Genomic DNA, 27,942 nt, shown 5'->3' with positions numbered 1-27,942 from the left:
GGGAAGTGGTGCCTTTGGCGTCATGCCCTCTCTAGGGGCCCTCCTACACCAGGCCCCGCTGCTGCCACAAACAGACCCATCATTCAAATTTCCCACAATGACCCAGGGCAGACACAATGACAATGTGTCAGGAGCAGCTGGGGAAAGCACAAAACAGAGCTGATCACCAGGCGTGCCGTACTTTTCCGTGTATAAGATGAGGGTTTTTTTTCTTATGAACTAATGTCAAAAATGGGGGTGGGGGTCATCCTATACATGCAGAGGTGGGACAGGGGACTGGTCCTCCCCCCCAAAAAAGCTCAACAGCTCTGGGCAATTCTCCCCCAAAAAAGCTCCTCAACTCTTGGCAATCTCCTCCCATTTTCTTGATTTTGTGCCCCACAAAATAGGGGGGCGTCTTATACACGGGGGCGTGTTATACACGGAAAAATAAGGTATTTGTTGTTGCTGTTTCTAAGGGGGCGCCCAGGGCGGGTACCTAATATGTGGAAATTTCAATATTGCAATAGGATTGCAGACACATAAAAAACACGTACAGCTCATGGTCAGTGATTCTATACTTCTAATATTCTTTTTTTTCCTCATCAGTCCACAAAAAGTTCTGCCCATGGGCATATGGGCACCAGCTCCAAGTTTCCACGACCACTTTCCTCCACGAAAAGATTGGCGTGCCGGTGTGGCAACAGAGCCAGATTTAGGGTGGTGCGGGCCATTTCCCCACACAGGCCGACGAGCCAAGGGGGTGCAAAATTGAGAAGATCCATAATTGAGAAGATCCACTTGGGGGGCGCCACATTTTGGCCTCACGCAGGGTGCCATATTATGAAAGATTTCCCAAGTCCGCCCCTGGTGGCAAGTCCACAGCCTCGCCGGCTTTGGTGTTAGCGTCAGGCCGATCCATCACTCCGGCTTTTGGGCTGCATACATCCTAAACAGCCCACCGGAGGAAGTCCAGGAAGAAGGAGGTCTTCGTCTTTGGTTCCTCCTCTCCAAAGAACGAAAGGCAAATATGGCTGATTTACACAGGCCCGTTGGGTTGGTGCCTGTCAGGCTGCGACAAGGTTTGGTAAAGGAGGGAGCGGAGGAATCTGGGGTACGAGTCCTTCTCCATCAGACCGAATATGCGCCTCTGAGCCTGTTCGAAGCATGAACGAGTGGGTAGCAAAATGTTCCGATTTGTGACATCTCTGGTCTGGCAATCAAGGTTCACCTGCAAACATGAAATGGAAGTGGTCAGGTACATGCTGGGAAATGGTTATCGCTACAGCGATTTAAACAGTGCCTAGCACACGGGGAACCAGGCAGAGGGCCTTCTCGGTGGTGGCGCCCACCTTGTGGAACAGCCTCCCATCAGATGTCAAGGAAATAAACAACTATCTGACTTTTAGAAGGCATCTGAAGGAAGCCCTGTTTAGGGAAGTTTTTAATGTTGGATGTTTTATCGTGTTTTTAATATTCTGTTGGAAGCCACCCAGAGTGGCTTGGGAAACCCAGACAGATGGGCAGGGTATAAATTGTTGTTGTTGTTGTTGTTCAGTCATAGCTGCAGGGGAGAATTGGAGCACTGAAAACAGGCGTCTGTGGGTCGGGATGGAGAGGCGTGCCAAAATGGCAGTAGGATACCAAAGGTAGCGTCAAGGAGGGAGTTGGGAAAAAGAAAAAGAAATTACTAGGTCCGGATTAACTCATAGGCAAAGTGCGGTATAGAGCAGAGGTGGAGAACTGGCAGGAAGATGATTTGGTGACTCGGGTCACATCCAACACCATACAGTCAAAGTTTCCCCCCAAAGATGATGATGATGATGATAATAATAATAATAATAATAATAATAATAATAATAATAATAATAATTTATTATTTGTACCCCGCCCATCTGGCTGGGTCTCCCCAGCCACTCTGGGCGGCTTCCACCAAACATTAAAACAGGGTTGCCTTCAGGAATTTTCTGAATGTCAGGTAGTTGTTTATTCCCTTGACTTCTGATGGGAGGGCGTTCCACAGGGTGGGCGCCACTACCGAGAAGGCCCTCTGCCTGGTTCCCTGTAGTTTTGCTTCTCGCAGTGAGGGAACCGACAGAAGGCCCTCGGCGTCGGATCTCAGTGTCCGGGCTGAATGATGGGGCTGGAGACGCTCCTTCAGGTATACAGGATCAAGGCCGTTTAGGGCTTTCAAGGTCAGCACCAACACTTTGAATTGTGCTTGGAAACGCACTGGGAGCCAATGCAGATCTCTCAGGACCGGTGTTATGTGGTCCCGGCAGCCCCTCCCAGTCACCAGTCTAGCTGCCGCATTCTGGATTAATTGCAGTTTCCGGGTAACCTTCAAAGGTAGCCCCACATAGAGCGCATTGCAGTAGTCCAAGCGGGAGATAACTAGAGCATGTACCACTCTGGCGAGACAGTCTGCGGGCAGGTAGGGTCTCAGCCTGCATACCAGATGATGATGATACGTTCATATTCCACCTCAAGGTGGTGTACACCCTTCTCCCCCCCCCTTCAATTTATCCTCACAACAACCCTGTGAGGTAGGAGAGATAGTGACTGGCCCAAGGTCACTCAGTAGGCTTTCTTGGGTGAGTGGAGATTCAAACCCTGGTCTCCCAGGTCCTAGTCCCAGACTTTACCCACAACATCACAGTGTAGGGCCGGCGCACCTAAAGTAGGAGGCAAGGTGAGGCAACAGAGTTCTGCGGCACAGCAGGTGGATTCAAACTACAAGATTCAAACTACAAGAATGGATTCAAACTACAAGAAAGACGATTCCACCTAAACATTAGGAAGAACTTCCTGACAGTGAGAGCTGTTCGACAGTGGAATTTGCTGCCAAGGAGTGTGGTGGAGTCTCCTTCTTTGGAGGTCTTTAAGCGGAGGCTTGACAGCCATCTGTCAGGAATGCTTTGTTGGTGTTTCCTGCTTGGCAGGGGGTTGAACTGGATGGCCCTTGTGGTCTCTTCCAACTCTAGGATTCTATGATTCTATGATTCTAGGTCCCAATGTCTATATTCCCCCCCCGACACTCTTGTTCCTGATGCAGATCTTCCCTGACCCCTTCTTCCCTGGCACAGAGTTGTGTGTGTGTGTGTGTGTCATTTCAAGGTCTACATCAGGTGGCGAAATGTCTTGGGCCGACCGCTAATTAAACAAACCTCACCCATCCCTCTGCCTCCACCTCAGAGAAGAAGACCGGCTCGTTCAAGGCATTTTGGGCGAGGATAGTTTTGGAAGCATGCTCGCAGAGTCCGGTTCTCTTACCTCTTTGGGGGCATGGATGGTGACGTATTGATCATAAATCTTCTTGGCGCTGTCCTGGAGTTTGTCGCAGCCTCGCAGCTTCCGGTAGTCTTCGCACGCTAGCCAGAAGTCTAAGTTCTCTTCGCTGAACTCTGACTTCAGGAAAGCGTGAAAGGCAGACCGTCCATCTGCAGGGAAGAGGGACAAAGGAGTCAGGAGTTTCCCCCAAAGCATCCAAATTTTATTATTGGAAAAAAGGATGGAAATGCTTCAGTTGAGATTCCGGCATTGCAGGGGGTTGGACTAGATGACCCTTAGGGTCCCTTCCAACTCTACAATTCCACAATTCTGTGAAATTTCTGCACATAATTGTTTTCTGCTTCAGGTTTTCTACTCTTGTTTCTTGGAAAGGGAAAGTGGGGGGGTTGTATTTCTATGTGGATAAAGGGTAGTAGACAAATGTAATTAATAATAATAATAATAATAATAATAATAATAATATAACATAATATGCCGTGGCAGCTTTTTTATTATTACATACCCTTTTTACCCTAAGGTCCCAGTGCAGGTCACAATGTTTTAAAATGCAACGTGAAACAAACAAAAAATGCAATTTAAAACATCAGTGAAAGCAACATTTAGGAAAGCATTATATAGGGAAACTGCCTGCAGGCCTGCGTATATTAGAAATTCACTGATGAATTGTCAGGACTTCAAAATAATAATAATCACAAACTGATGCGGAAATGTGGGGAACTGAAATTGACAGTCACCCATTCCTATGCGAAACAAACTCAGTGGCACTTGCAAGCACCCCTTTCAGTGTTTCTGAACCACACACTTACATGGATGAAGCAGTAACTTTTCCAGAGATTCAGCCCATTCTTGCGCCTCCTCAGGAGTCGGCCTGTAAGAGAGAAAGTGTCTGAGCAACTGGGAACCGGCTGCAGATGATGAGCCCCAGGAGCAATTTGGCCAAAGTTGCATAAGGCCTCCCGGGTCCTACCCCTGACACTCTCCACAGCACGGACTGGGGAACTTGTGGCATTCTGGAGGTTGTTGGACTACAGATCCCATCTTGCCTCGCCACAGTTTGGTGGTAGGTGGTGTCTCTGCACTAAAGGAACGCTGATGTTCTCCTGCGAACTCCTGTGGTGCCTTCAGAGGGGAACTTCAGGGCTCAGAGCCAGTGTGGTGTAGTGGTTAAGAGCGGTAGACTTGTAATCTGGTGAACCGGGTTCGCGTCTCCGCTCCGCCACATGCAGCTGCTGGGTGACCTTGGGCTAGTCACACTTCTCTGAAGTCTCTCAGCCCCACTCACCTCACAGAGTGTTTGTTGTGGGGGAGGAAGGGAAAGGAGAATGTTAGCCGCTTTGAGACTCCTTCGGGAAATGATAAAGCGGGATATCAAATCCAAACTCCTCCTCCTCCTCCTCCTCCTCCTCTTCTTCTTCTTCTTCTTCTTCTTCTTCTTCTTCTTCTTCTTCTTCTTCTTCTTCTTCTTCTTCTTCTTCTTCTTCTTCTTCTTCTTTCCAGACTCCCACTCGGCAAAATAATGGCCCAGAATGGCCCTAAATGCCGCATTGTGAGGCAAGGTAAGTAATGCGCATTGCTGTCTCCAGAGGGCCTCTCCCCGTAAGATCATTAAGCCACGGGCCAGTTTTGATAACTGCACCACAGCTCAAATCTCCATCTCCATCTGGCCAACCCATAACTCTACTAGACTCACTCACAGAAATCAGGCAGATAATCGACAACGTCGAGACGAACACACCACGGACCACTCTTAAAAGAGTTTTGGCCCCAGACCAGATCTAAATGGCCTATAGCTCTTCCTGGAAGAAGAGGTTAAGTGGACGGGTTAACAAGAAGGATTAAAAATTAAAAACTGAAAACAATGTGATTCATTGCTGGCTTATTACAAATGTATTTTCCCCATTACCAATCCGTTCTCCTCCCCATGCCCCTCCACCTCTTGATTAAAAAAAAAAACACGCCTTCCTTTGCCGTTTCCATCCAGGTACTTAGTAGCAGGACTAAGAGCTTTTCGTGGAATCATAGACTTGCAGGGTTGGAAGGAACCACAAGCAAGGATCCCACACCCGGACTGATCCTGTTGTTCAGATGCCTGATTATCGTCTCCCAAAGCAACTTCCCTATTCTGAACTTAAAAATGGAAAGGTCCACAAAAGAGGGTTAAAGATGCTCTCAAGACAAATCTAAAAAAAATGTAGTATAAACACCGACAACAGGGAAACACTGGCCTGCGAGCGCTCCAGTTGGAGAACAGCCTTTACCAAAGGTGTCATGGGCTTTGAAGATGCTCAAACTCAGGACGAAAGGGAGAAACGTGCTAAGAGGAAGGTACGCTTGGCAAACCCTCACCGTGATCAACTCGCACCGGGAAACCTACGTCCCCAGTGTGGAAGGACGTGTGGGTCCAGAATTGGCCTCCACAGTCACTTACGGACTCAGTGTTAAAACTGCATTCATGGAAGACAATCTTACTCGGCTACGAGTGATCACCAAAGAAGAAGAAGAAGAATGCCGAATACTTAGTAGGAATTGTCAGTATTGTCTATTGGGTTGGGCCATCCCTGGCCATGGAAACCAGGACTGACCAATGGCATTTGGCTCCCTAAGGACAACAACAAGTTAGTGCGTGTCCACCGCCCACCTCATCGCAGTCTACATAGAGAAATCGTCTGGACTGACAGCTACTAGCCACAAAGGCTATGTTCTACCTACACTGTTGGAGGCAGTATGCCTCTGAATTCCAGTTGCTTGGAATCAAAAGGGTACACCTGGCTTGCTAGCAGTACATTTAAAGGTAAAGGTAAAGGTACCCCTGACCGTTAGGTCCAGTCGCGGACGACTCTGGAGTTGTGGTGCTCATCTCGCTCTATAGGCCAAGGGAGCTGGTGTTTGTCCACAGACAGCTTCCGGGTCATGTGGCCAGCATGGCAAAGCCACTTCTGGCAAACCAGAGCAGCGCACGGAAACGCCGTTTACTTTCCCGCCGGAGTGGTACCTATTTATCTACTTGCACTTTGACGTACTTTCGAACTGCTAGGTGGGCAGTACATTTAGTGGTACAATTAAAAACTGTCTTAATGGATTGGAGAACTGGACCCCAGCTAAACAAAATGAATTTCAATAGGGAGAAATGTAAGGTTCTTCACTTAGGCAGGAAGAACCGGATGCACAAATGTAGGATGGGGACACCTGGCTTACTACATGTGAAAAGGATCTAGGGGTCTTGGTGGACCACAAGTTTAACAGGCGTCAACAGTGTGATGCAGCAGCAAAAACAAAAAAACAAAAAAACCTAATGTGTTTCTAGCCTGCATCAACAGGAAGTATAGTACCCAGATCAAGGGAATTGCTATATTCTGTCTTGGTTAGACCCCACCTGGAATACTGTGTCCAGTTCTGGGCAGCACAATTTAAGAAGGATGTTGACAAGCTGGAATATGTGCAGAGGAGGGCGACCAAGATTATCAAGGGTCTGGAAACCAAGCCTTATGAGGAGTGGTTGAAGGAGCTGGCTATGTTTAGCCTGCAAAAGTCGAGACTGAGAGAAGATAGGATAGCTATCTTCAAATATGTAAAGGGCTGTCACATAGAAGATGGAGGAAGCTTGTTTTCTCCCGCTCTGGAGGGTAGGAATCGAACCCATGGCTTCAAGTTACAAGAATTACTGTACGTCCTGAGCACTGGTGATGCAATGGTGTACACCTGGGGCAGCAGGCTAGTCTAGGGGAACAGGCTAGTGTGCACAGCTCTGTCCTGCAGCAGAGGGGAGTAGTCCAAGGAGCGGCTTATGAGAACAAGCCATGACTGCTACTACTGCCCTGCCCCAACATCTCCCACATCTCTTCATCTAATGGTAGGGCCGGCCCTGACAGAGATACAGAATAATAACTGTATGGTCCACTGAAGCCTCACCCCCCAACACACAAACAAACAAGCAAACAAGCACAAAATTCTTGTTAGAATAAGAGAGCTAAATTACCTTAGGGACTGAATTTCATTACTCCCCGAGCTCCATAACCTTAGGAAGTTTCTTTTATTTTTCCTCCTTTTGAAAAGAAAGAAACAAAAAGTAAATCAAATGCAAAGAGGCAGCTGAACCCAACCTTCAGATTGGTGTGGGGAGTCCGACATCCAAAAATATTTGAAAACCAAGGTGTGGCTTCCGATTGGCTGCAGGAGCTTCCTGCACTCAATCGGAAGCCGCGGAAGCTATGGCGGATGTTCGGCTTCCAAAAAAAGAAGAAAAGTTTGCAAACCAGAACACTCATTTCTGAGTTTGCAGAGTTTGGGAGCCAAAACATTCGATGCGCAAGGCATTCGAGAACCAAGGTACGACTGTAATGACTTTTCAGCCAGCTACCCAGTAAGTCCAAGGACGAGGTGAGATCCAAACCAGGATCTGGCAGATTTTAGCTCTGCTTCTAGCTACTCAACTCACCGGCGGCGTTTTTGCCTCTGTTGTGCCTGGCAGCTGCTGTCACCTTCTGATCCCAGGTCTGATTCCACACTCGACGCCAGAGACTGAAACACAGAAACAAGAGTTCAAGTTCTGCGGTGCCCCAAGGGACCCAGGTGTCCAGGGTCCCACAACCGCTTCCAGAAACAAGGGGGTTTTATGCCGCCCCCTGCATTTCATAGAATCATAGAATCATAGAGTTGGAAGAGACCACAAGGGTCATCCAGTCCAACCCCCTGCCAAGCAGGAAACACCATCAAAGCATTCCTGACAGGTGGCTGTCAAGCCTCCGCTTAAAGACCTCCAAAGAAGGAGACTCCACCACACTCCTTGGCAGCAAATTCCACTGCCAAACAGCTCTTACTGTCAGGAAGTTCTTCCTTATGTTTAGGTGGAATCTTCTTTCTTGTAGTTTGAATCCATTGCCCCGTGTCCGCTTCTCTGGAGCAGCAGAAAACAACCTTTCTCCCTCCTCTATATGACATCCTTTTATATATTTGAATATGGCTATCATATCACCCCTTAACCTTCTCTTCTCCAGGCTAAACATACCCAGCTCCCTAAGCCGTTCCTCATAAGGCATCGTTTCCAGGCCTTTGACCATTTTGGTTGCCCTCCTCTGAATTTCACTGAATTCAGGGCTAGACTTGCCTCAGCTTATGCATAGGGCCCTCTTTATATCTTTAGATATAAAGCCAGACTGGTGACTGAGAGTGGCCACTGAGACCATATAACACCGGTCCTGAAAGACCTACCTTAGCTTCCAGTTCGTTTCCAAGCACAATTCAAAGTGTTGGTGCTGATCTTTAAAGCCCCAAACGGCCTTGGCCCAGTATACCTGAAGGAGTGTCTCCACCCTCATCGTCCAGCCCAGACACTGAGTTCCAGCTCCGAGGGCCTTCTGGCAGTTCCCTACCTGTGAGAAGTGAGGTTACAGGGAACCAGGCAGAGGGCCTTCTCGGTGGTGGCACCTGCCCTGTGGAACGCCCTCCCATCAGATATCAAGGAAATAAACAACTATCTGACTTTTAGAAGACATCTGAAGGCATCCCTGTTTAGGGAAGTTTTTAATGTTTGAAGTTTTATTCTGTCGTCAGTGTTCTGTTGGGAGCCGCCCAGAGTGGCTGGAGTATACATACTATGATTATGATTATTATTTAGGGTTCTCAAAACATTTAAAGGGGGGGGGGGCTCTGTAAAGGTCATCCAAGACAATTCCTCTTAATATATAAATGTTAAAACAAAATAAAAAATAATAAAAAATCCTTCCAGTAGCACCTTAGAGACCAACTGAGTTTGTTCTTGGCATGAGCTTTCGTGTGCATGCACAATTCTTCAGAATATAATAAATATAATATTATAGTAAATATAAATGTTGTTATTGATTATTATTATTCCATCAGTCACTTAACTCACAAGAGATCTCAAAGCCCTAACAGTACTCTTAGCCACAGGAGTCAAAACAAAATAAAAAATTCTTTCCAGTAGCACCTTAGAGACCAACTAAGTTTGTTCTTGGTATGAGCTTTCGTGTGCTCATACCTTCAGATACTAAGGCAGACCAACACGGCTACCAGTGCTGTCAAGTATCCCGTTTTCCCCGGGAAACTCCCTTATTTCAAGCTGTTTCCCGCTGCCATCCCTTATTTTTTATATCCCTTTAATTTCCCGTTTTTCAAAGGAAGCAGCTCCTCTCCCTCCCCCTGCTGGCCAGGGACTGGGAAGACCTTGCCTCCTTGCAGCCTCAAAGCAAGTGGGAGCCATTTCCTGTGCTTACAGGGGCCGTATTTGGCCCCCTGCATCAGCCCCTATCAGCTGCTGCCGAGCCCCTCAGCTAGACAATAGGGTTAGCTGGGGGGGGGGAGTGGATTCTCACTGGTCTTGCTTCGCAGCCTGTGGTTTTCCCTGGTAGCAATGTGACCTTGAACTCTGATAATTAACACCTCTTGCTTGAAGGCTTGGCAGACATGTCTGTATGTAGGAACTACTGTACTTGCACAATGTAAAAATATGGAGTTTACATTGCTGCTCCGCCCACTTTTGCTTCTGGCTCCGCCCACCACTGCCATGTGACTGTCCCCGGGATAGGAGAGGCTGCTGATCCCTTATTTTCAAATCCGAAAGTTGACAGCTATGACGGCTACCCACCTGTAACTGGAACCACAGGAGTCAGCTAAGCTAGAATGGCATCAGTGTTCGTGTCAGATAGCCAAGCAAACCTATTAGACAAAAGACTTTGCCTCTCAGATCCTTTGCTTCGCTTATTAGTCTCTGGTCCCCCTCTAGAGAACCCAGGAGTCCAGGCTCCCAGGCCCTTTGACATAACCCTTCCTTGGTAATGAATTATCAGCTTTCTATTTAGCCTTGGGATGTGACTCTCTCCCTCTCCCCCTCCCTCCCTCCCTCCCTCCCTCTCTCTCTCTCTCTCTCTCTTTCACTGCAGGAAATTCCAGAGATTAAAACCTTTGGGAACAAAGACAGTAAAATATTTATACAACCAAGCTAAAATAAAATAGATTCTGGGCTCGCATTTCTCCTGGAAGCGGTGTGCGGTGGCGGCCGGGTTTGTGGAAAGAAGAAAGACGGGCAGTAAGCAACAAAGGGGTGGAAACACGGCAGCGCCGCGCGAGGAGGAGAAAGGGCCGCCCACCGACCTTGTTGGACCCTCCGAAGAGGTTCCTCAAGTGCTGCTTCGCCGCCGCAACTCTCCCTCTGAGGCGTCGCTCTTTCCTCAAAGACTTGGGGGATGGCAGACTCCACCCGCTCCCTGTTTGGTCCACCGCCTCGACCTCCCCTGGGCACGGCCCCCCCTTTTGGTCCAGGCGGCCCTCGCTGCGGGATCGCCACACCCCTCCGGGGTCTTGCAGGGGGATCTGGAGGCAGGCGGGCACTTCTGCGCCCTCCAAGAGGATGCTGGGAGGGGAGGGCTTCTCCTGGCCGGGAGCTTCGTGGTCGCCCCCGGACTCCGACTCCTCGAAGCTCTGGTGCCGCCTTCGGAGGTTGCTCCTGTGCCAGGGGAAAAAATCGCAGTCTACGAGGCAGCCTTCGGAGCCACATTTCTGGAGGGGGCTTAGCATCTGAGAGAGAGAGAGAGAGAGAGAGAGAGAGAGAGAGAGAATTATGGCCATTTTGGTTTAAATGTCCAGTAGCCCAACTACTGAGAAGAGAACACTCCCTAGAAAAGACCCGGATGTTGGGAAAGATGGAGGGCACAAGGAGAAGGGGACAACAGAGGATGAGATGGTTGGACAGTGTTCTCGAAGCTACTAACATGAGTTTGGCCAAACTGCGAGAGGCGGTGAAGGATAGGGGTGCCTGGCGTGCTCTGGTCCATGGGGTCACGAAGAGTCGGATACGACTGAACGACTGAACAACAACAAGCCCAACTACTAGCCAGTCCTAAAAACAGGTGAGCTAGGGAAGAAGAGTTTTGGAAGGAGAACAGTTGAGAAAATTGAGGGGAATGGGGAGAAGGACGAAGGATAGTGTAAGCCCCTTCAGAGAATTTTATGGCATCATCATCATCATCAATTGAACTTATATACCGCCCTATACCCAGGGCTCTCAGGGCAGTCCACAGAATAAAATCAAGATATAAAACCACAAAATACCTAATAAAAACAACAACCCAATAGTCGCCCCCCCATAAAAAAACACATTTTAAAAAGGCATAGGATGTCAATCGGATCAACCAAAAGCCTGGTTAAAAAGGAACGTTTTTGCCTGGTGCCTATAGGTGTATAATGAAGGCAGCAGACGAACTTCCCTGGGGAGAGCATTGCACAGACGGGGAACCACTGCAGAGAAGGCCCCGTTCTTGTGTTGCCACCCTCTGATGGGTCATGCAAAACACTTTAAACAAAACATGAAAACAAGGAAAGCCTTAGACTTTGCAGAAAAGAGAGGAGCTAAAGAGACGACCAAGGCTGGGTTTTACACATCAATTTGAAAGAATCGCCCAAAGCATTGTCTGCACATTTTCTAATTCAGTATTTGGCAAGCTTCCTATCTCTAGGGAGCGGGTCTCCACATGAGTGTCTCTCCTATTTTTGCCACAGGGCCTCTTTGAACTCCGGAGGACGATGGGAAGTTCCTACCGAGTGCGGGGGGGGGGGGGTACGTCAAGTCTTCGCACTCTCTAGATCGTCAGGCCAGTCAGGAAAAAAAGACGTAATTTTGAGCCACTCAAAATTTTCCAGCCACCCAGGCTCTGAGCACCTTCCACTCTTCACTAAGGCCACAATCCAATGCCTACTTTCCTGGGAGTAACCCCCACTGGAATCGGTGGGAATTACTTTTGAGGAAATGCGCAGGGCATTGCGCTGTCAGACAATGGCCTGCAGGGATCCCATCCATTTCCTCTCTGGGAATCTCTCCAAGGCAGAAAATATCTGAGAGAAGCTCATTAAAGAATTATCTGGCCGGGTCTTGGCATCAATGATGGAAAGGCATGGGGAAGACGAAGAAGAAGAAGAAGAAGAAGAAGAAGAAGAAGAAGAGGAGTTTGGATTTGATATCCCAATTTATCACTTCCCGAAGGAGTCTCAAAGCGGCTAACATTCTCCTTGATAGCCTCCTGCGGCCGATCCGCACTAACAGGGGGTTGCGGCAGGTCTTCCAAGGACATAACGCCATAAGCCGGTGATGGATCCTCAGCCGGCTCTGGCAATGGCAACCGACTGAGGGCGTCTGCATGGCCCAGGGCTTTACCCGCTCGATGCACCAGTTCATACGTGTAGGCTGACAAAAACATGGCCCACCGCAACATGCGGGCTGACAAGATCTGCGGTGTTTGACGGTCTGGCGCAAACAACCCTAGCAGCGGCTTGTGGTCAGTCACAAGCTCGAACGGGCGCCCATAAACATAATCATGGAACTTTTTTACTCCTGCGACCAATGCCAGAGCCTCCCGGTCAATTTGAGCATAGTTCCTCTCGGCCAACGACAAAGTTCGAGAAAAATAAGCAATAGGAGCCTCCCGCCCATCCGGTAACCGGTGGCTCAGCACGGCTCCAATCCCGTAAGGAGATGCATCACAAGCCAACGACAAAGGCAGATCTTCACGGAAATGGGTAAGAACACTATCGGACGAAAGTAAGTCCTTTACTGCGGCGAAAGCAGCAGCTTCCCGCTGCCCCCACTTCCAAGTTCCCCGGTCATCAAGCAGACGATGTAGTGGTTCCGCGATAGACGCCTTATGTGGAAGGAAGGCATGATAAAAATTGAGAAGCCCCAAGAACGACTGCAGCTCTTTCTTTGACTGTGGGGCTGGCGCACTCCTGATGGCAGTAACTTTCGCAGAAGTAGGATGGATACCCTTGGCGTCAACCAGGAACCCCAGGAACTCTACTTGGGGAACTCCCAAGAAGCACTTCTCCCGCTTAACCTTAAGGCCAGCTTTTGCAAGGCGGGCCAGAACTTCACGGAGGCGGGAAATCAGTTCCTCTGAGGACACCCCGGCGACTAGTATATCATCAAAATAGGGAATTACCCCCGGGATTCCCTTAAGTAGTCGCTCCATCAGTCCCTGAAAAATTCCTGGGGCCACGCTGACCCCAAACTGCATATGCTTAACTCGAAATGCTCCCCGGTGAGTAACAATTGTCTGCGCCTCCGCTGTGGCGTCGTCTACCGGGAGCTGTTGGTAGGCCTGCGCCAGGTCTAATTTTGCAAAAATCTGCCCCCCTGCCAGGGACGCGAGCACATGGCTTACCACTGGCACTGGGTAGGCATTTTGCTGCAGTGCCTTATTCAGAGTGCACTTGTAATCCGCGCAGATCCGTACTGCGCCGTTTGCCTTCAAAGGGCACACGATTGGGGTCTCCCAGCGGGCATGCGAGACGGGCTCCAGCACCCCCTGCTCCACAAGCTTGTCCAACTCTTCATCGATCCTCGGCTTCAATGCAAAGGGCACACGGCGCGGCTTCAGTCGGATAGGGCAAACAGCCGGGTCCAGATCGAAGGACACCGGCGGCCCTGTGTATCGTCCCAATTGTCCGTCAAAAACAGCTGCGAACTCCTGGCACAATGCCTCAAAAGAAGACGGTGCCGACTCTATTCTGTGGGCCCCCTCTAGGCGGATGCCGAAGGCCTCAAACCAGTAAGTCCGGCCGCCGGCCCCCTGCAACCACAATTCGCAGTTTGCCTTTAAATTTTCTGTGCTGGACGCGAAAATCCCCAACACCTAGGACAGGCACCGGATTCTGATTAAAGTCTCTTAAAAAGAAATCCAGGGGACGAAGACAATCGCGGCCCGCTTTGGGGCAAAACCTGCGGAAAGTGGGCTCTGAAACAATCGTGAACCCCGACCCAGAGTCCACTTCCAGTTCACAGGGCACCCCCTCTATGCGAACCACTTTCGTGATCCTTGGTGGTGGCCGTACACTATCACTTTGGGGCTGAATACGGGTCGAAGAACACTGACCCACAATCTCAGGCTCTGAGCCCCAGCACCTCAGTCTCTCTCTTGAACGATCTCCAGTCTCTCGATCTCCAGCCCGACAGACTCGGGCAATATGGCCCATCCTCTTACACTTCCGACACTGGGCGTTGCGGAACCTGCAAAACCGTCGCTCGTGTGCTTTTCCGCAACTGTCACAGCTCTTGGGGGACGACTGGGCCAGCAGCCGGCGATGATCAAGCTGTCGACTTCCTTGCTGCCGGTGGGAGGACTGAAACACCTTCAATGCTCCCCCCGTTACCTCGTCCGACGCGCCTTCCTCTGTGTCAGTCTCCACCGCATGCACACCAGTCGCCTGTCCACCACGGAGCTCTCGAACTGTGCGGTCTGCCCCCTCCCGGGAGATGACAAAGTCATAAGCTTCCTGGAAGGTCAAAAACTTCTTGGCAACCAATTCCCTCTGCAGCCTCTCATCACACAGGCCACACACAAAACGATCCCTCAGCATCTCCTCCAGATCGTGGAACTCACAACAGCGGGTGAGTTCCCTCAAGGCAGCCACAAATGATGACGCCGACTCTCCACTCTGCTGGTACCGCTGGTAAAACATCTGCCGGCAGGCCAATTGTGAAGGCGCCGGCTCAAAATGGTTGCCAAGCACCGCAGTCAATTCCTCAAAAGTCTTTGACTCAAGTGTGGCCGGGGAGATAAGGTTCTTTGCTAATTTAAAAGTAGCCTTTCCGCACACACTGAGGAACGTATCCCTTCGCTCCTCAGCACTGGTAATTCTATTAGCACGGAGGTAAAACTTAAGTCTGTCACAATAATCACTCCATTCTCCTGGCTCATTGACATTAAATTCCTCAATTGAGCCACGTGTTGCCATATTGCCAGCCGATCCCTCCCGGGCGTTGCTGTTGGTCTCTGTCATGGCGGCAGTTCACTGGCTAGATCCCATCCTCGTCGCCAGTGTTATAAAGTGAGTCCAGCCAGTGATAGAATAGTAACATATTTATTCATGGCAGCAAGCAAGTAAAAGACACTCACAAACACAAACCCTGCTGCTATATATAGGCACTTGGGCTAGCATAGCCAACCCAGGTGAAACTAATTAAAAGCAATCACTACCTCCTTTAACTATTTCCTGGCTGCTCTGTTACAGTGCTGTGCCTGCAATTCAGTACACAACATAGTTAAAGCTATGGTTTTCCCAGTAGTAATGTACGGAAGTGAGAGCTGGACCATCAAGAAGGCTGATCGCCGAAGAATTGATGCTTTTGAATTATGGTGCTGGAGGAGACTCTTGAGAGTCCCATGGACTGCAAGAAGATCAAACCTATCCATTCTGAAGGAAATCAGCCCTGAGTGCTCACTAGAAGGACAGATCCTGAAGTTGAGGCTCCAGTACTTTGGCCACCTCATGAGAAGAGAAGACTCCCTAGAAAAGACCCTGATGTTGGGAAAGATGGAGGGCACAAGGAGAAGGGGATGGCAGAGGATGAGATGGTTGGACAGTGTTCTCGAAGCTACCAACATGAGTCTGACCAAACTGCGAGAGGCAGTGAAGGATAGGCGTGCCTGGCGTGCTCTGGTCCATGGGGTCACGAAGAGTCGGACACGACTGAACAACAACGTGATGGTTGTGTCATGCCTTTAGTAACCCTACACTTTACAGAACGAGGCAGGGGACACAGCCTCTTCCAGACAGCCCGTTTATGGAACATGCATTTGGATTTCAAAAGCCGCTTCACGGTAAAAGAAACCCACGTTAATTGCACAACCTGATGATTATCAGCTCGTAGTAACAGAGAGATAGGCTTTTTCCACTGGCAGCAGCAACGTTGCGGAACGTCATCCCTGGCAATAACCAAGAGACTTCATCTGTTTAGGACATAGCAGTTTGAACAGGCACACCTCCCCCCCCCCCGATTTCCTGAACCTCTTACGTTTTATTGCTTTTAATGGCTGTTCTTAACTCTTTTTATTGTTCGCTGTTTTTATGGGCTTATTTTATTGTACGTTTTAATGGTGGATCTTTTTCTTTTTTATGTTCAGATGAAATTGCTTAACTGCTGCGTATTTTCATTATTTCCATTATTTGCCAGTTTATGGTCTTGTTTAAATAAAAAAATACAACACACACAGACACAGACACAGACACACACACACACACACACACACACACACACCTTCTACCCGTAAAGCTGTATAGAGCTGCCACAGCTTTGGGGGTGCTTTTTGGGAGAGGTCCCATCTTGTCCTCTCTGCTTGTGGCTGCAGCTGCATCCTGTATTGTGGGCACAGCAGTCGAGCCAAATTGACATTTCTGGTGCTGTGCTTGCACCATGCTGAACTCTCTCTTGTCAGCTCCCCCTCAGTAACCAGCAGTGATGCATGGCATTGAGAAGCTGGAAGATCATAGAATCATAGAGTTGGAAGAGGCCACAAGGGCCATCCAGTCCAACCCCATGCCAAGCAGGAAACACTATCAAAGCATTCCTGACAGATGGCTGTCAAGCCTCCGCTTAAAGACCTCCAAAGAAGGAGACTCCACCACACTCCTTGGCAGCAAATTCCACTGCCGAACAGCTCTCACTGTCAGGAAGTTCTTCCTAATGTTTAGGTGGAATCTTCTTTCTTGTAGTTTGAATCCATTGCTCCGTGTCCGTTTCTCTGGAGCAGCAGAAAAAAACCTTTCTCCCTCCTCTATATGACATCCTTTTATATATTTGAACATGGCTATCATATCACCCCTTAACCTTCTCTTCTCCAGGCTAAACATACCCAGCTCCCTAAGTCGTTCCTCATAAGGCATCGTTTCCAGGCCTTTGACCATTTTGGTCGCCCTCCTCTGAATTTCACTGAATTCAGGGCTAGACTTGCCTCAGCTTATGCATAGGGCCCTCTTTATATCTTTAGATATAAAGCCAGACTGGTGACTGAGAGTGGCCACTGAGACCATATAACACCGGTCCTGAAAGACCTACCTTAGCTTCCAGTTCGTTTCCAAGCACAATTCAAAGTGTTGGTGCTGATCTTTAAAGCCCCAAACGGCCTTGGCCCAGTATACCTGAAGGAGCGTCTCCACCCCCATCGTCCAGCCCAGACCTTCTCTTCTCCAGGCTAAACATACCCAGCTCCCTAAGTCGTTCCTCATAAGGCATCGTTTCCAGGCCTTTGACCATTTTGGTCAAAGGCCTGGAAACGATCGACACAGCTTCACCAGCATTATCCCACCGGTGTCGCTCCACTGGCTGCTACTATGCTTATCTTACTGTTGAGGTGGCCGGCAGTGTGAGTGTCCTTCCTTTTATTCTACAAATTCCCATTGGTCTGCCCTCTGCAGCCTTCCTGGGTGCGCGGGAGACAAACCCTCCCATCAGACTTTTTTCAGATCAGTAAGTGCAGGCACCTGGGGAGGCTGCTGAGCGCTGGAGAAATGTTTAGTTGGAAGGGAGAAACACACACCCCACACCTTCAGCTCCCTCACCAAAACAAATTAAGTTCAAAACCCCACCCCTCACACAAGTAATAAAGAAACGCTAAATTAATCCTCAAGCGTCCGGAGAAAGAGGGAAATAGAAGCCTTTTTAGCAGGGAAATTGGATTCTTTCTGAGGGGTGCCCTGGGGACTTTTTTTTTTAAAAAAGAAAGCAGCTGATAAACATCAAATCAAATTAAAATGAAATCCAAAGTCTCTTCTCCTGCTTATGATGCCTCGGAGAATGGCTGCCAGATCATAAATGGGCATTATGGTTTGACTCGGTAGCAGGAAGCTGTATATGCTTGTGTCCTGAAACCTCCATTTTGGCCAACTGAAGTCAGGAATGTTTTCCCGCCTCCTTTTAATCCTGTTGTTTGATTTCCATCATTCTTTAAGTGCAGCGCGGACAGCCTCAGCTTGTGAGACATTTCAGATGTGGCGGGCTGATTTAGTGGAGAGGAAACTTTTAAATGTCGATGGTCTCTCATACACCCTCAAACACATACAAACATGCCAGCTTGCCCTGTTTTCAGTTCCTTCTGGAAGATTCTTTGGGTGAAAGATTTGCTCACCTTTGGGCTAGGGGACTAAGTATTGACCCTGATGGGAGGGCGGGAGAGAATTTTTACCTCAGGTCAAATTTTACCAGACAGACTGATCGCAGTGTGTGTACATTTGTACTTCAGTTCCCAAACGCCTTGGGAGTTGAACATTCTGGCTCCTGTACGATTGAAAATCAGAAGTGAGTGTTCTGGTTTTCAAACTTTTTTGGGGGGAAGCCGAATGTCCAGTGCAGCTTCCGCTATTGTTTCCAGCGCGCTTGCGCAATCGGAAACCAATCGGAAGCCGCGCCTTTGTTTCCGAACGTTTCCGGAACGGATTCCATTTGACTTCCAAGGTACAACTGTATATGTACATTATTATCATTTTATTACAGTATTACTGTTATTCCCATTTAGTACCACCTTTCACCATCATGTCCCAAGGCAGGTTGCAGAGGTTTAAAATTCCATATTAAAAACAGTTAAAGCAAATTACGGCCACAGAAATGGAATGTGTCGGGGGGGGGGGAACGGGACCATATCTCAGGTGTCAAGGCCTAAGGTGTGTCTTCTTCAGCATAGAGCGGAAACGATATAAGGTGTCAGATGCAACTCTGTGGGGAGGGAGTCCCACAATATTGGGGCCACCAGCACCTGAACTCTTATGGGTGGGGGAACCACCAAGAGGGCCCCCTTGGACCAAGAGCGTCTATAGGGAAGGAGGGGTCTTTTAGATATTTGGGGCCACATGTCATTTAGGGCTTTAAAAAATAATCTGATGGCAGAGGGAGTGAACGTGGGTTCGAATCCCATCCTCGTCGCCAGTGAAATATTGTTGTTGTTGTTGTTCAGTCGTGTCCGACTCTTCGTGACCCCATGGACCAGAGCACGCCAGGCACACCTATCTTTCACTGCCTCCTGCAGTTTGGCCAAACTCATGCTAGTCGCTTCGAGAACACTGTCCAACCATCTCATCCTCTGCCGTCCCCTTCTCCTTGTGCCCTCCATCTTTCCCAGCACCAGGGTCTTTTCCAGGGAGAAATATACTCGTAGTCAAGTGTGAATTTGATGCTCTTTATTCAGCTCATAGTAGCAAGGAACGAGTCTTTCCCCAAAACGTCTGCTATATATACATTATTTACACAATGGGCCCCACGTGATTGGCTAATTCCGGGCTACTCCTGGAGGCCAATCAGGTTGCGGATTCACTTCCTCCAGGAGCCTGATTGGCTGCTCTTGCAGGCCAATCAGGTCGCTGATTCACTTCCACCTGGAGCTGGATTGGGTGGCTCCTGCGGACCAATCAGACTGCTGCATTCTGGATCCTATTGTTCTAGGATTCAGCTCAGTACATAACAGGGAGGGCATTGGCGTGACCTCTGGTCACCTGTGTCATACTGGGAGAGGTGGGAGAAGGGATGAGTAGGAGGAGGAAGAGACGACACAGTGGAAACACTACGCTGACATCATGGCTGCCTGACCCCTCCTGTTCCCCATCCCCGTATGCAGCAGCGACATGAGCAACGGGAGGTCAGGTGAACGACTCCCCACACAGCCATATGCTATTACACATACGAGTGTGTGTGCACACACAACATCGCTTCCAATAGGATGTCCAACACACACACACACACACAACACCTTGGGAAATACCAGACGTTGTCTATCCACCAACAGAATGAAGAACCGTTTGTGAAATAAAACGGTTCTTCTTATTATTGTTAAGTAACTACGCAACCTTTGGAAGACGTCTGAAGGCTGCCTTTTTAGGGAAGGTTTTTTTTTAAAAAAAAATGTTTAATGTTTTATTATGTTGGAAGCCACCCAGAGTGGCTGGGGCAAGGCAACCCAGTTAGATGGGCGGGGTAACAACAACAACAACAACAACCAGGTTTTTTTTGTTTTTTTTTAGGGGGAGCCTACAGGAATTGAGTTCTGGCACCTCTCAGGTGAGTTCCGGCACCTCTTTTTCTAGAAAAATAGCACTAATAATAATAATAATAATAATTTGTTGTTGTTGTTGTTCAGTCGTTCAGTCGTGTCCGACTCTTCGTGACCCCATGGACCAGAGCACGCCAGGCACACCTATCCTTCACTGCCTCTCGCAGTTTGGCCAAACTCATGCTAGTCGCTTCGAGAACACTGTCCAACCATCTCATCCTCTTATAATATAATAAATATAATAATAATAATAATAATAATAATAATAATAATAATATACTTCTCTCCCCTGCTCCCATGGCAACACCTGTGCCCCACAATCTGCTCCTGACTCTCAGGAGCAATTTTAAGGAGGCGCATGGGGTGAGATCCTAAGAAAACAAGATAAAATGAATCCTGTTCCCGCAGCGTCCTGTTCTCGCAGTGACCCACAAGCAGAACAGCAGCTCAACAGCTCCTCTCCCTGCTTCCGCGGTTTTCAGCAACTGGTATTCGGAAACATATTGCCTCTGACAGTGAAAGGGGGAAGTCCCATTGCACAGGCAGACTTCCACTCAGGCAACTTTGGCTGTTGTTCCGTATTATTTACACATCCATTCATTATATTTATCAGCTGCCTGATAATGTAGAATCAGTAGGTAATATAAATATAAAACAGTTTTTTAAATAATATAATATAATATAATATAATATAATATAATATAATATAATATAATATAATATAATATAATATAATATACATCATCCATGCAAAAAGCCAAACCAGCGCAAAAGAATAAAGGAATTGCCAACTTACCACAACTTAAGTTTACACATCAGAAAAGCTAAAAGTTGAAAAGTTAAAAAGCACCATCTCACCCACTATTACACAACAGAAGTAATGGTTTAAAATGACTATAATAATAATAAAAAAAATTTAAAATAGTTATCCAAAAGCTAATGAAATGCCTGAGAAAAGTGTTCCACAACCAGGGAGCCACCCCTGTAAAGGCCTCAGACGCCATTTGGAGGAACAGCAGGATATAGAATCGTAGAATTAAAATCACAGATCTGTAGACTTGGAAGGGAACCACCAGGGTCATCTAGTCCAACCCCCTGCAATGCACAGAATCTTTTGCCCACTGTGGGGCTCGAACACATGACTCAGAGAATAAGAGAGCCTCATGCTCTACTGACTGAGCTACCTGGGCAAATAAATAAATGTAACAAATAAAACATATTAAAAAATAAAAAAATTGTCCAGTAGCACCTTAGAGACTAAGTAAGCACACGAAAGCTTATACCTAGAACAAACTTAGTTGGTCTCTATAGTACTACTGGACAATTTTTTTAAAAAACATTATATACTTTGACTGTGTCAGACCAACATGGCTACCTACCTCTAAGTAACAAATAAATAAACACAGCACAGACCACTCCCTTCTGGAATCTGCTCTATATGGCGAAGAGCTAGAGTTCAGTGGTAGAGGGCAGAATTTGGTGAATGCCTATCCGTTCCTTTCCCCCGAAGACCTCACAACAATGAGCAACTAGTCCAAAGTCATGCCTGACTGTGGATTGGAACCCAAGTCTCCCCCCATCCGAACTACACATACTGCAGGATCCTGCATGCAGAAGATCCGAAGTCCAGCTGTGGGCACCTGCAGTTGAAAGGGTCTCGGGCAGGCCCTGCCTGAGACCTTGCACACACACACACACACAGACGGGTGAGAAGGTGTTGCCACCCCTTATAACATGCATCTTGGCTCACTTGCTTGAGTCGTCTGCACAGAGACCTGCCCTATAGCCATCTGTCTGTGGTGCACCTGTTCGCAGCTTATGGCACCCTGGTTTGCCAGGCACAAGGCACACTGGTTTGCCACGTTTGGTGGACTTGGGTGGCACACACACACACACACCATAGCTGTCAACCTTTCCTTTTTTTGCGGTTACAGGTGGGTAGCCGTGTTGGTCTGCCATAGTCAAAACAAAATCAAAAATTCTTTCCAGTAGCACCTTAGAGACCAACTGAGTTTGTTCCTGGTATGAGCTTTCGTGTGCATGCACACTTCTTCAGATGCATGCATGCACACGAAATTCTTCAGATGCATGCATTCTTCTTCAGATGCATGCACACTTCAGAAGTGTGCATGCACACGAAAGCTCATACCAGGAACAAACTCAGTTGGTCTCTAAGGTGCTACTGGAAAGAATTTTTGACTTTTTTTGCGGGAAATTCCCTTATTCCAGCCATAGCTGGAATAAGGAAGGTTGACAGCCCCCCCCCCCCAGAAGGGAAGGCAAAAAAAGGGGGGGGAGGGTTGACAGCCATGACACACACACACACACACACACACACACACACACACCCCAAGCGGGTTGGGTTGGCAAATCCGTGGCTCGAAAGTAATCACTGGTAATACACGGGTGCGCATTTCGCGTTCCGCCGTGCCGCTTTTCCTCCTCCTGACTGGCGTCCCCCTCGCCTTTCTGGGACAAGCCAGCCTGCTGTCGCCGCTACAGGGAAAGAAGAGTTAACGCCTCTCCAAACAGTGTTTGTACCCCACGGGAGAGCAAAAGGTCAGGGACGCAGTTTCTGGCTTATGTCTCTGCCGAGATGTAAATCTTGCGCCTGCAGAAAAGTCGAAGCAGGGAAGGGAGAAGCCCAGCGCCGGTGCCCCGCAACTTAGCCAGCCTGCCCTCCCTTCCTTCCCCGACTTCGTCCCTTACACATGGGCACACAGCCCACTGCCAAACCGGCCCAGTCCTCCCTCCCCATCCCTAGAGGCTTCCTCCCCAGAGCTACCCATTTCGTCCATCCGTCCATCCACCCCGAAGGTCGAGGAATGTCCGGAACATCAACAACCACCGGGGGGAAAAACCAGGGGGCCGTCGGAAGGGACTGACATAGAAGAGTTTTTTTTCCTTTGCAGCTAACTTGGGCATGGGCAGATCAGCTGGCTGGAACACAGCAAGGATGGGAGACGAGGAGGGTGAGGACTGAGAAAAGTGGGGAGAGGGAGAGAAACAGCCCCCTCCCCATTTCACACCCTCCAACATTTCTCCGATGAAAATACGGGCATCCTATTCCATAATTATTATAATAATGATAATAATAAATTTGTTGTTTAAACCCCACCCATCTCACTGGGTTGACTCCGCCACTCTGGGCAGCTTCAAACATATATAAAAACATAATGAAACATTAAACATGTGGGTTTGGGTTTTTTCGGGGCGGGGGGGAACCTTCCCTATACAGTGGGCGCTCGGGTTGCCAATGTGATCCGTGCGGGAGGCGCGTTCGCAGCGACCCGTAGCGTTCGCTGCTTCTGCACACGCGTGGGTCGCGATTCGGCGCTTCTGTGCATGCGCAAAGCGCGATTTTGTGCTTCTGCACACGCGTGAGCACCGAAACCTGGAAATAACCCGTTCCGGTACTTCCAGGTTCGGCGCGAGCGCATCCCGGAAAAAACGTAACCCGCAGCGTTCGCAACCTGAGGTATGACTGTACAGGGCTGCCTTCAGATGTCCTTTTCTTTGCTTTCCTGCACTCCTTGATAATAAATAGGATAAATAACATACTCTCCGACATTTCGCCGATGAAAATAGGGACACCCTATTCAACAACAACAACAACAACAACAACAACAACAATTTTATGATTTATACTCCAGCCACTCTGGGCAGCTTCCAACAAACAAAGACATAATAAACATTTTTTTTATAAAAAAAATATCCCTATACAGGGCTGTCTTCAGATTTCCTCTAAAGGTTGCCTAGTTACTTATCTCTTTGGCTCATGGGTTGCATAACTGCAAACCCTCCAACATTTCTCCAATGAAAATAGGGACATCCTAAGGAAAAGCAGGACATTCCGGGATCAAATCAGAAACCGGGAGGGTTTCCAGGGCTGTCGCTGGAAAATAGGGATACTTGGAGGGTCTGCAATTTTGTGGGGAGCAAGGATTGAACCCACCACCTGTACCTTCTGGGAACAATAATTTCGGGCAAGCTTTTTTTCTAGCTGGGCAGAAAGGTCTAGCTGGGCCTTAGCGTAGGTGTTCGTTTTTCCTGATTTGCAACTGGGTGCTACTATTCAAGGTGTTGCTGTTATTATATAAAAGGCTTAATAACTTGAGAGCGGTTTACTTACAAGATCGCCTTGCCCCACACAGGCCCAACTGACTGCTCCAGTTGGCAGGGTTGGCGCTACTGGAGGTGCCTACATAATATTTATCCGTTTTATTGAATTTCTGAGCCACCCTTCATCCGAAGATCGTAGGGCAGTTTACAATATGAGAGCACAAAAATATGCAGCATAATAACAAACATTAAATGCTAAGCCGCCACCCGCCACCCCCAAAATAGTATCCGTTCTGCATTTGTAAGTGCAGCAACGACTGGACTTTGGAACTCCCTGCCTCTTGATATTAAGCAGATGCCGTCACCGTACACTTTCCGGCACCAGCTAAAAACACTCCTGTTTAGACAAATCCACCCAGAGGATTAGAAAGCTGAGGTAATTTTAATCCGCTTTAGTATTTTAACTTTTGTACGTTTTAAAGTAAGGCTGTTTTTTCCTTTCTTTTCTTGTTTTATCTTTTCGAAAACGACTTTGAGGGTTGTTGGGGGTTTTGGGGGTGTGGTTTTTTTTTAACAATCAAGTGGTGTATAAATTTTCTGGAATAAATAAATATTCTGGGGAGGGGGGAATACTGTTTTTATTGTATGTCTGCAAATCACCCTAGCACAAATATAAACTCTGAATAATAATAATAATAATAATAATAATAATAATAGTGACGTTTCTGCATTTCTGTTTGATGTAAAAGTATTACCTGATCTCAGCCTTTGAGAATAGGGAGAGAAATACGGCAATGTTGAGATGGACGGAGGGATAGATTTAAAAATGGGGACAGAACTGGGGACACAGAGATTTAAGAGGTAAATGCCAGAGGGGTAGCTAGCTGTGTCTCTGACAGCAAAGGATTGTTTATTATTATTATTATTTTTAAAAAGAGTATTCAAAGTGCTACAACTGCCATCCTAAACCAAATAGGATTTCCTTCTGAGTAAACGTGGCTAAGATTGTGCTGTTAACAGGATTTGCTGTGGCTCAGGTATGGACCTCAATAAATCAGCTTCCTCTCAAAGTGCTGGAAGATTCCCGCCCCCCCCCCAGGCAAAAAAGAATGAGGAAACTGATTCAATAAAGATAATCAAAGTGTACAGACACTGCGGGCCTGCCATATATTTACAAAACACACAAAGCATGCCCCCCCCCCTTTCCAAAGAACCGTAGTGAACTCCCCACAGAGCTGCTATTCCCACCACCCTTAACAAAACTACAGTTCCCAGCCTGGGGGGGGGGGGAGAGAGTCGGGTCAGGGCAGGGCTGGTTTTTGCCTTAAATGAATTGTGCAGACACAGCCTCCCTGTCCGTCTCCCTCTGTCTTACGTGAAAAAGAGTGAGGGAACCGATTCCCCTCCAGACAAAAGTATACAGAGAGTGCCAGCAAGAAAGAGAGCAAACAATTGAATCAGGTAGAGAGGAAGAGGGCGAGAAGGAAAGACAGAGAAATAAATAAACAGGCTGGCGCTGGCTTCCTGGGTTTTCCTGCTCACCTTTGTGCCTCTCAGTTGTTTGCGGTCTTTTCCTCTTTCCTTACTTTCTACTGCTGCGGTGACTCTTCCCCACTCTTCTTCCCCTCCTCTTGTGGAGCAAGCAAGCCTCTGCCGGCCAGTTCCTTCGCAGCTCTGAACAGCAGAGTGCTCAAGCCAGCTCCTCCCTCCCTCCTCAATGGGAGTGGCAGAGTGCCTGTGTGTGTGTGTGTGTGTGTGTGTGTGTGACCCTGGGCCTTTGATAGCGCAAAAGTAAAGTGTGACATCACGAGGCACTCCCCAGAGCTTTGCGGTGGCGGTGACTGAATGGGGCACAAGTGTGTCATCACGCATCGGAAGTGTTGCAGAGTCATAGTCACTTTCTCCCAGTGCCTCTGAAGAACTGTGCGTATCAGGCCGGACGTAAAACAACAAAACCACCCCGTCTTGGGCAAAAAAAGCTGGGGAGACTCAATCTCTGCCTGTCGCTCGGCTGCTCAAAGGAACACTGCTTGCTTACAGTCAGGGGCGGAGCAAGGGGGCGAGGGGGGGCGTTCCGCCCCGGGTAGTACCCTGGGGGGTGACACTCGGGGCGAGGGCCCTCCCCTGCGATTGGCGCCACCAGCCAGCAGCGAAAAAAGCCGCTGAAAGGGGGGCTTTCCCCCTTTCAGCGGCTTTTTCCGTCGCTGGGCTCAAGGCCTGAGCGGAGCCGGGGCATGGAGAGGGACGGGCCAGCGAGGAGGGGTGTCACCCCTCCTCGCTGGCCCGCCCCTCTCCATGCCCCAGCTCTGCCAGCCAGCGAGCTCCGAGCGGAGCCAGGCGGGCCAGTGAAGAAGGGCGTCACGCCAGCCACAAGCGTGACGCCCCTCCTCGCTGGCCCAGGCGGAGGCGTCGCTCCGTGCGCATGCATCATGACATCATGCGCACAGAGTGACACCCCGCCCCTGGGGGTGCCCCTTGGCTTGCCGCCCCCGGCAGCCATGCGGCTCGCTATGCCCCTGCTTACAGTGCAGGCTGGACCGTCGGGGCGAAGGGGGGGGGTGGAACTGCCCCACCAACCTCAGCCAACTCCCACCTGCCAGCCTTTGTATTTTTTCACCATCTATCGGCCTCCTCCTGTTTAGTCTCAGTGCGATTTCTTATGGAACTTGGCAGGATGGAGACAAAGCTAGACTTCGTCTGGCTTCCCCTGTCCGTCATCATGGACTGGCTAGATGCTGAAGGGTGGTGGGAGGCACCAGTTGGGGAAGCCCCAGGGGAAGAGGGCACAGAGCCAGGGGACTGGTGGGTGGGACAATGGTGAATACTCAGAAGGAGAAGAGGGAGCAGACGAGGAGGAGGAGGTGTCGGAAGCTGAAGAGGCAACAGGGTATAGTGAGCAGGAAGAGCCTGTCGCAGAGAGCAGTCCGGAATCGGAGGCAGGAGAGGAGATGGGCCAGGAGACAGAGTGGAGGCAGGCTGCTGAAGAAGCATCCCACTGCAACCAGCTCCCTTCCCCTCTGGTTTCCCCGAACGTGCAGGGGAATGAAGAGGGCTGAGCAAAGAGAGACAAGACAGAGGAGCCTCAGATTGCTGGGGAAGGATCGTTGGGGGGGGGGTAGTCTTAGAGAGCGGTGGGAAAGCAGGGACCTTCAGTCCTTGCAAGTGCCTCATTGGGAAGAGTTGCTGTGATCACAACACCTGAGCGGTTTTGGTTTCTTTGAATAAAGAGTTAACTTCACAGAGACCAGGTGTTTTATTGCTGACTTGCTCCTGGCTTCAGCTCCTGATACTGCCGATGGCTCTGGCGCCCTCTGCTGTTGGCCTCCTGGCCTTCTTCCCTCCTAGTCCTAATGGGTACCCTCCATCACTGCCTGCATCTGGTGGGTAAGGGCAATGAGGACAAGGACCCTGGGCCTTTTGTAACAGTTGTGTCAAAACAAGGGAGCTACGGGGTGGAGGAAAGCTGTATGGGCCAAAATCCTTCCCCGCCCTCCCTCCCACTGGATTGCCATACCAGGAAAATATGCACTTCCTGAAGCTCTGCTCATCATGACACAGGTGCCAGAGAGCAACTGGGTGCAGATTCCCTGAAGGGAATTCCATAGCTGATCTGAGCAGCGCATGACTCAGCTTATGATGTGATATGTGTTGAGGAGGCAGAGGAGCAGGTAAGGAAATGTTACAGGAGGTGATCCTGCCACATCCCAGTCTTTTGAGCAGTGAAGTGAGAGCCTCGCCTCAAGGAACTCAAGAGAGCAGGGAGTAGGAATTTAAACCAAGAACTTACCTG

The 27,942-nt window shown here is 48.9% G+C and overlaps 2 protein-coding genes across 3 annotated transcripts; both read right to left on the bottom strand.

Moving 5' to 3' along the window:
* Nucleotides 1–572: 572 nt before the first annotated feature.
* On the bottom strand, nt 573–25,773 carry LOC117042165 (regulator of G-protein signaling 3-like). 2 transcript variants are annotated; one of them, XM_033141660.1, is made up of 7 exons: nt 25,695–25,773; nt 10,378–10,800; nt 7,706–7,788; nt 7,247–7,312; nt 4,077–4,138; nt 3,253–3,419; nt 573–1,210 (listed from the first exon to the last, which is right to left on the bottom strand). In XM_033141660.1, the coding sequence occupies exons 2-7, from the start codon at nt 10,798–10,800 to the stop codon at nt 1,019–1,021; spliced, it is 993 nt and encodes a 330-aa protein (XP_032997551.1). In that variant the 5' UTR covers nt 25,695–25,773; the 3' UTR covers nt 573–1,018. The 2 variants fall into 2 exon arrangements, with proteins under 2 accessions (XP_032997551.1, XP_032997552.1); XM_033141661.1 differs by having other exon boundaries at nt 25,739–25,764.
* On the bottom strand, nt 11,123–15,054 carry LOC117042402. The gene is made up of 3 exons (XM_033141949.1): nt 13,994–15,054; nt 12,282–13,884; nt 11,123–11,137 (listed from the first exon to the last, which is right to left on the bottom strand). The coding sequence occupies exons 1-3, from the start codon at nt 15,052–15,054 to the stop codon at nt 11,123–11,125; spliced, it is 2,679 nt and encodes an 892-aa protein (XP_032997840.1).
* Nucleotides 25,774–27,942: the final 2,169 nt, after the last annotated feature.

Source organism: Lacerta agilis, chromosome 2 (genome assembly GCF_009819535.1).
Source record: "Lacerta agilis isolate rLacAgi1 chromosome 2, rLacAgi1.pri, whole genome shotgun sequence".
Taxonomy (NCBI): domain Eukaryota; kingdom Metazoa; phylum Chordata; class Lepidosauria; order Squamata; family Lacertidae; genus Lacerta; species Lacerta agilis.
The sequence above is the reverse complement of the archived record's forward strand: the minus strand, read 5'-3'. Positions and strand labels throughout refer to the sequence as shown.

Excerpts from the sequence above, each read along its gene's own strand:
- LOC117042165 (XM_033141660.1), bottom strand. The coding sequence starts at position 10,800 with ATGCTAAGCCCCCTCCAGAAATGTGGCTCCGAAGGCTGCCTCGTAGAC. Across the intron at positions 4,139-7,246 it reads AATGAAATTCAGTCCCTAAG|GCCGACTCCTGAGGAGGCGC; the intron begins GTAATTTAGCTC and ends TCTCTCTTACAG. Across the intron at positions 3,420-4,076 it reads AAAGTTACTGCTTCATCCAT|ATGGACGGTCTGCCTTTCAC; the intron begins GTAAGTGTGTGG and ends TCTTCCCTGCAG.
- LOC117042402 (XM_033141949.1), bottom strand. The coding sequence starts at position 15,054 with ATGACAGAGACCAACAGCAACGCCCGGGAGGGATCGGCTGGCAATATG. Across the intron at positions 13,885-13,993 it reads TCAGAGCCCACTTTCCGCAG|CACAGAAAATTTAAAGGCAA; the intron begins GTTTTGCCCCAA and ends TTTCGCGTCCAG.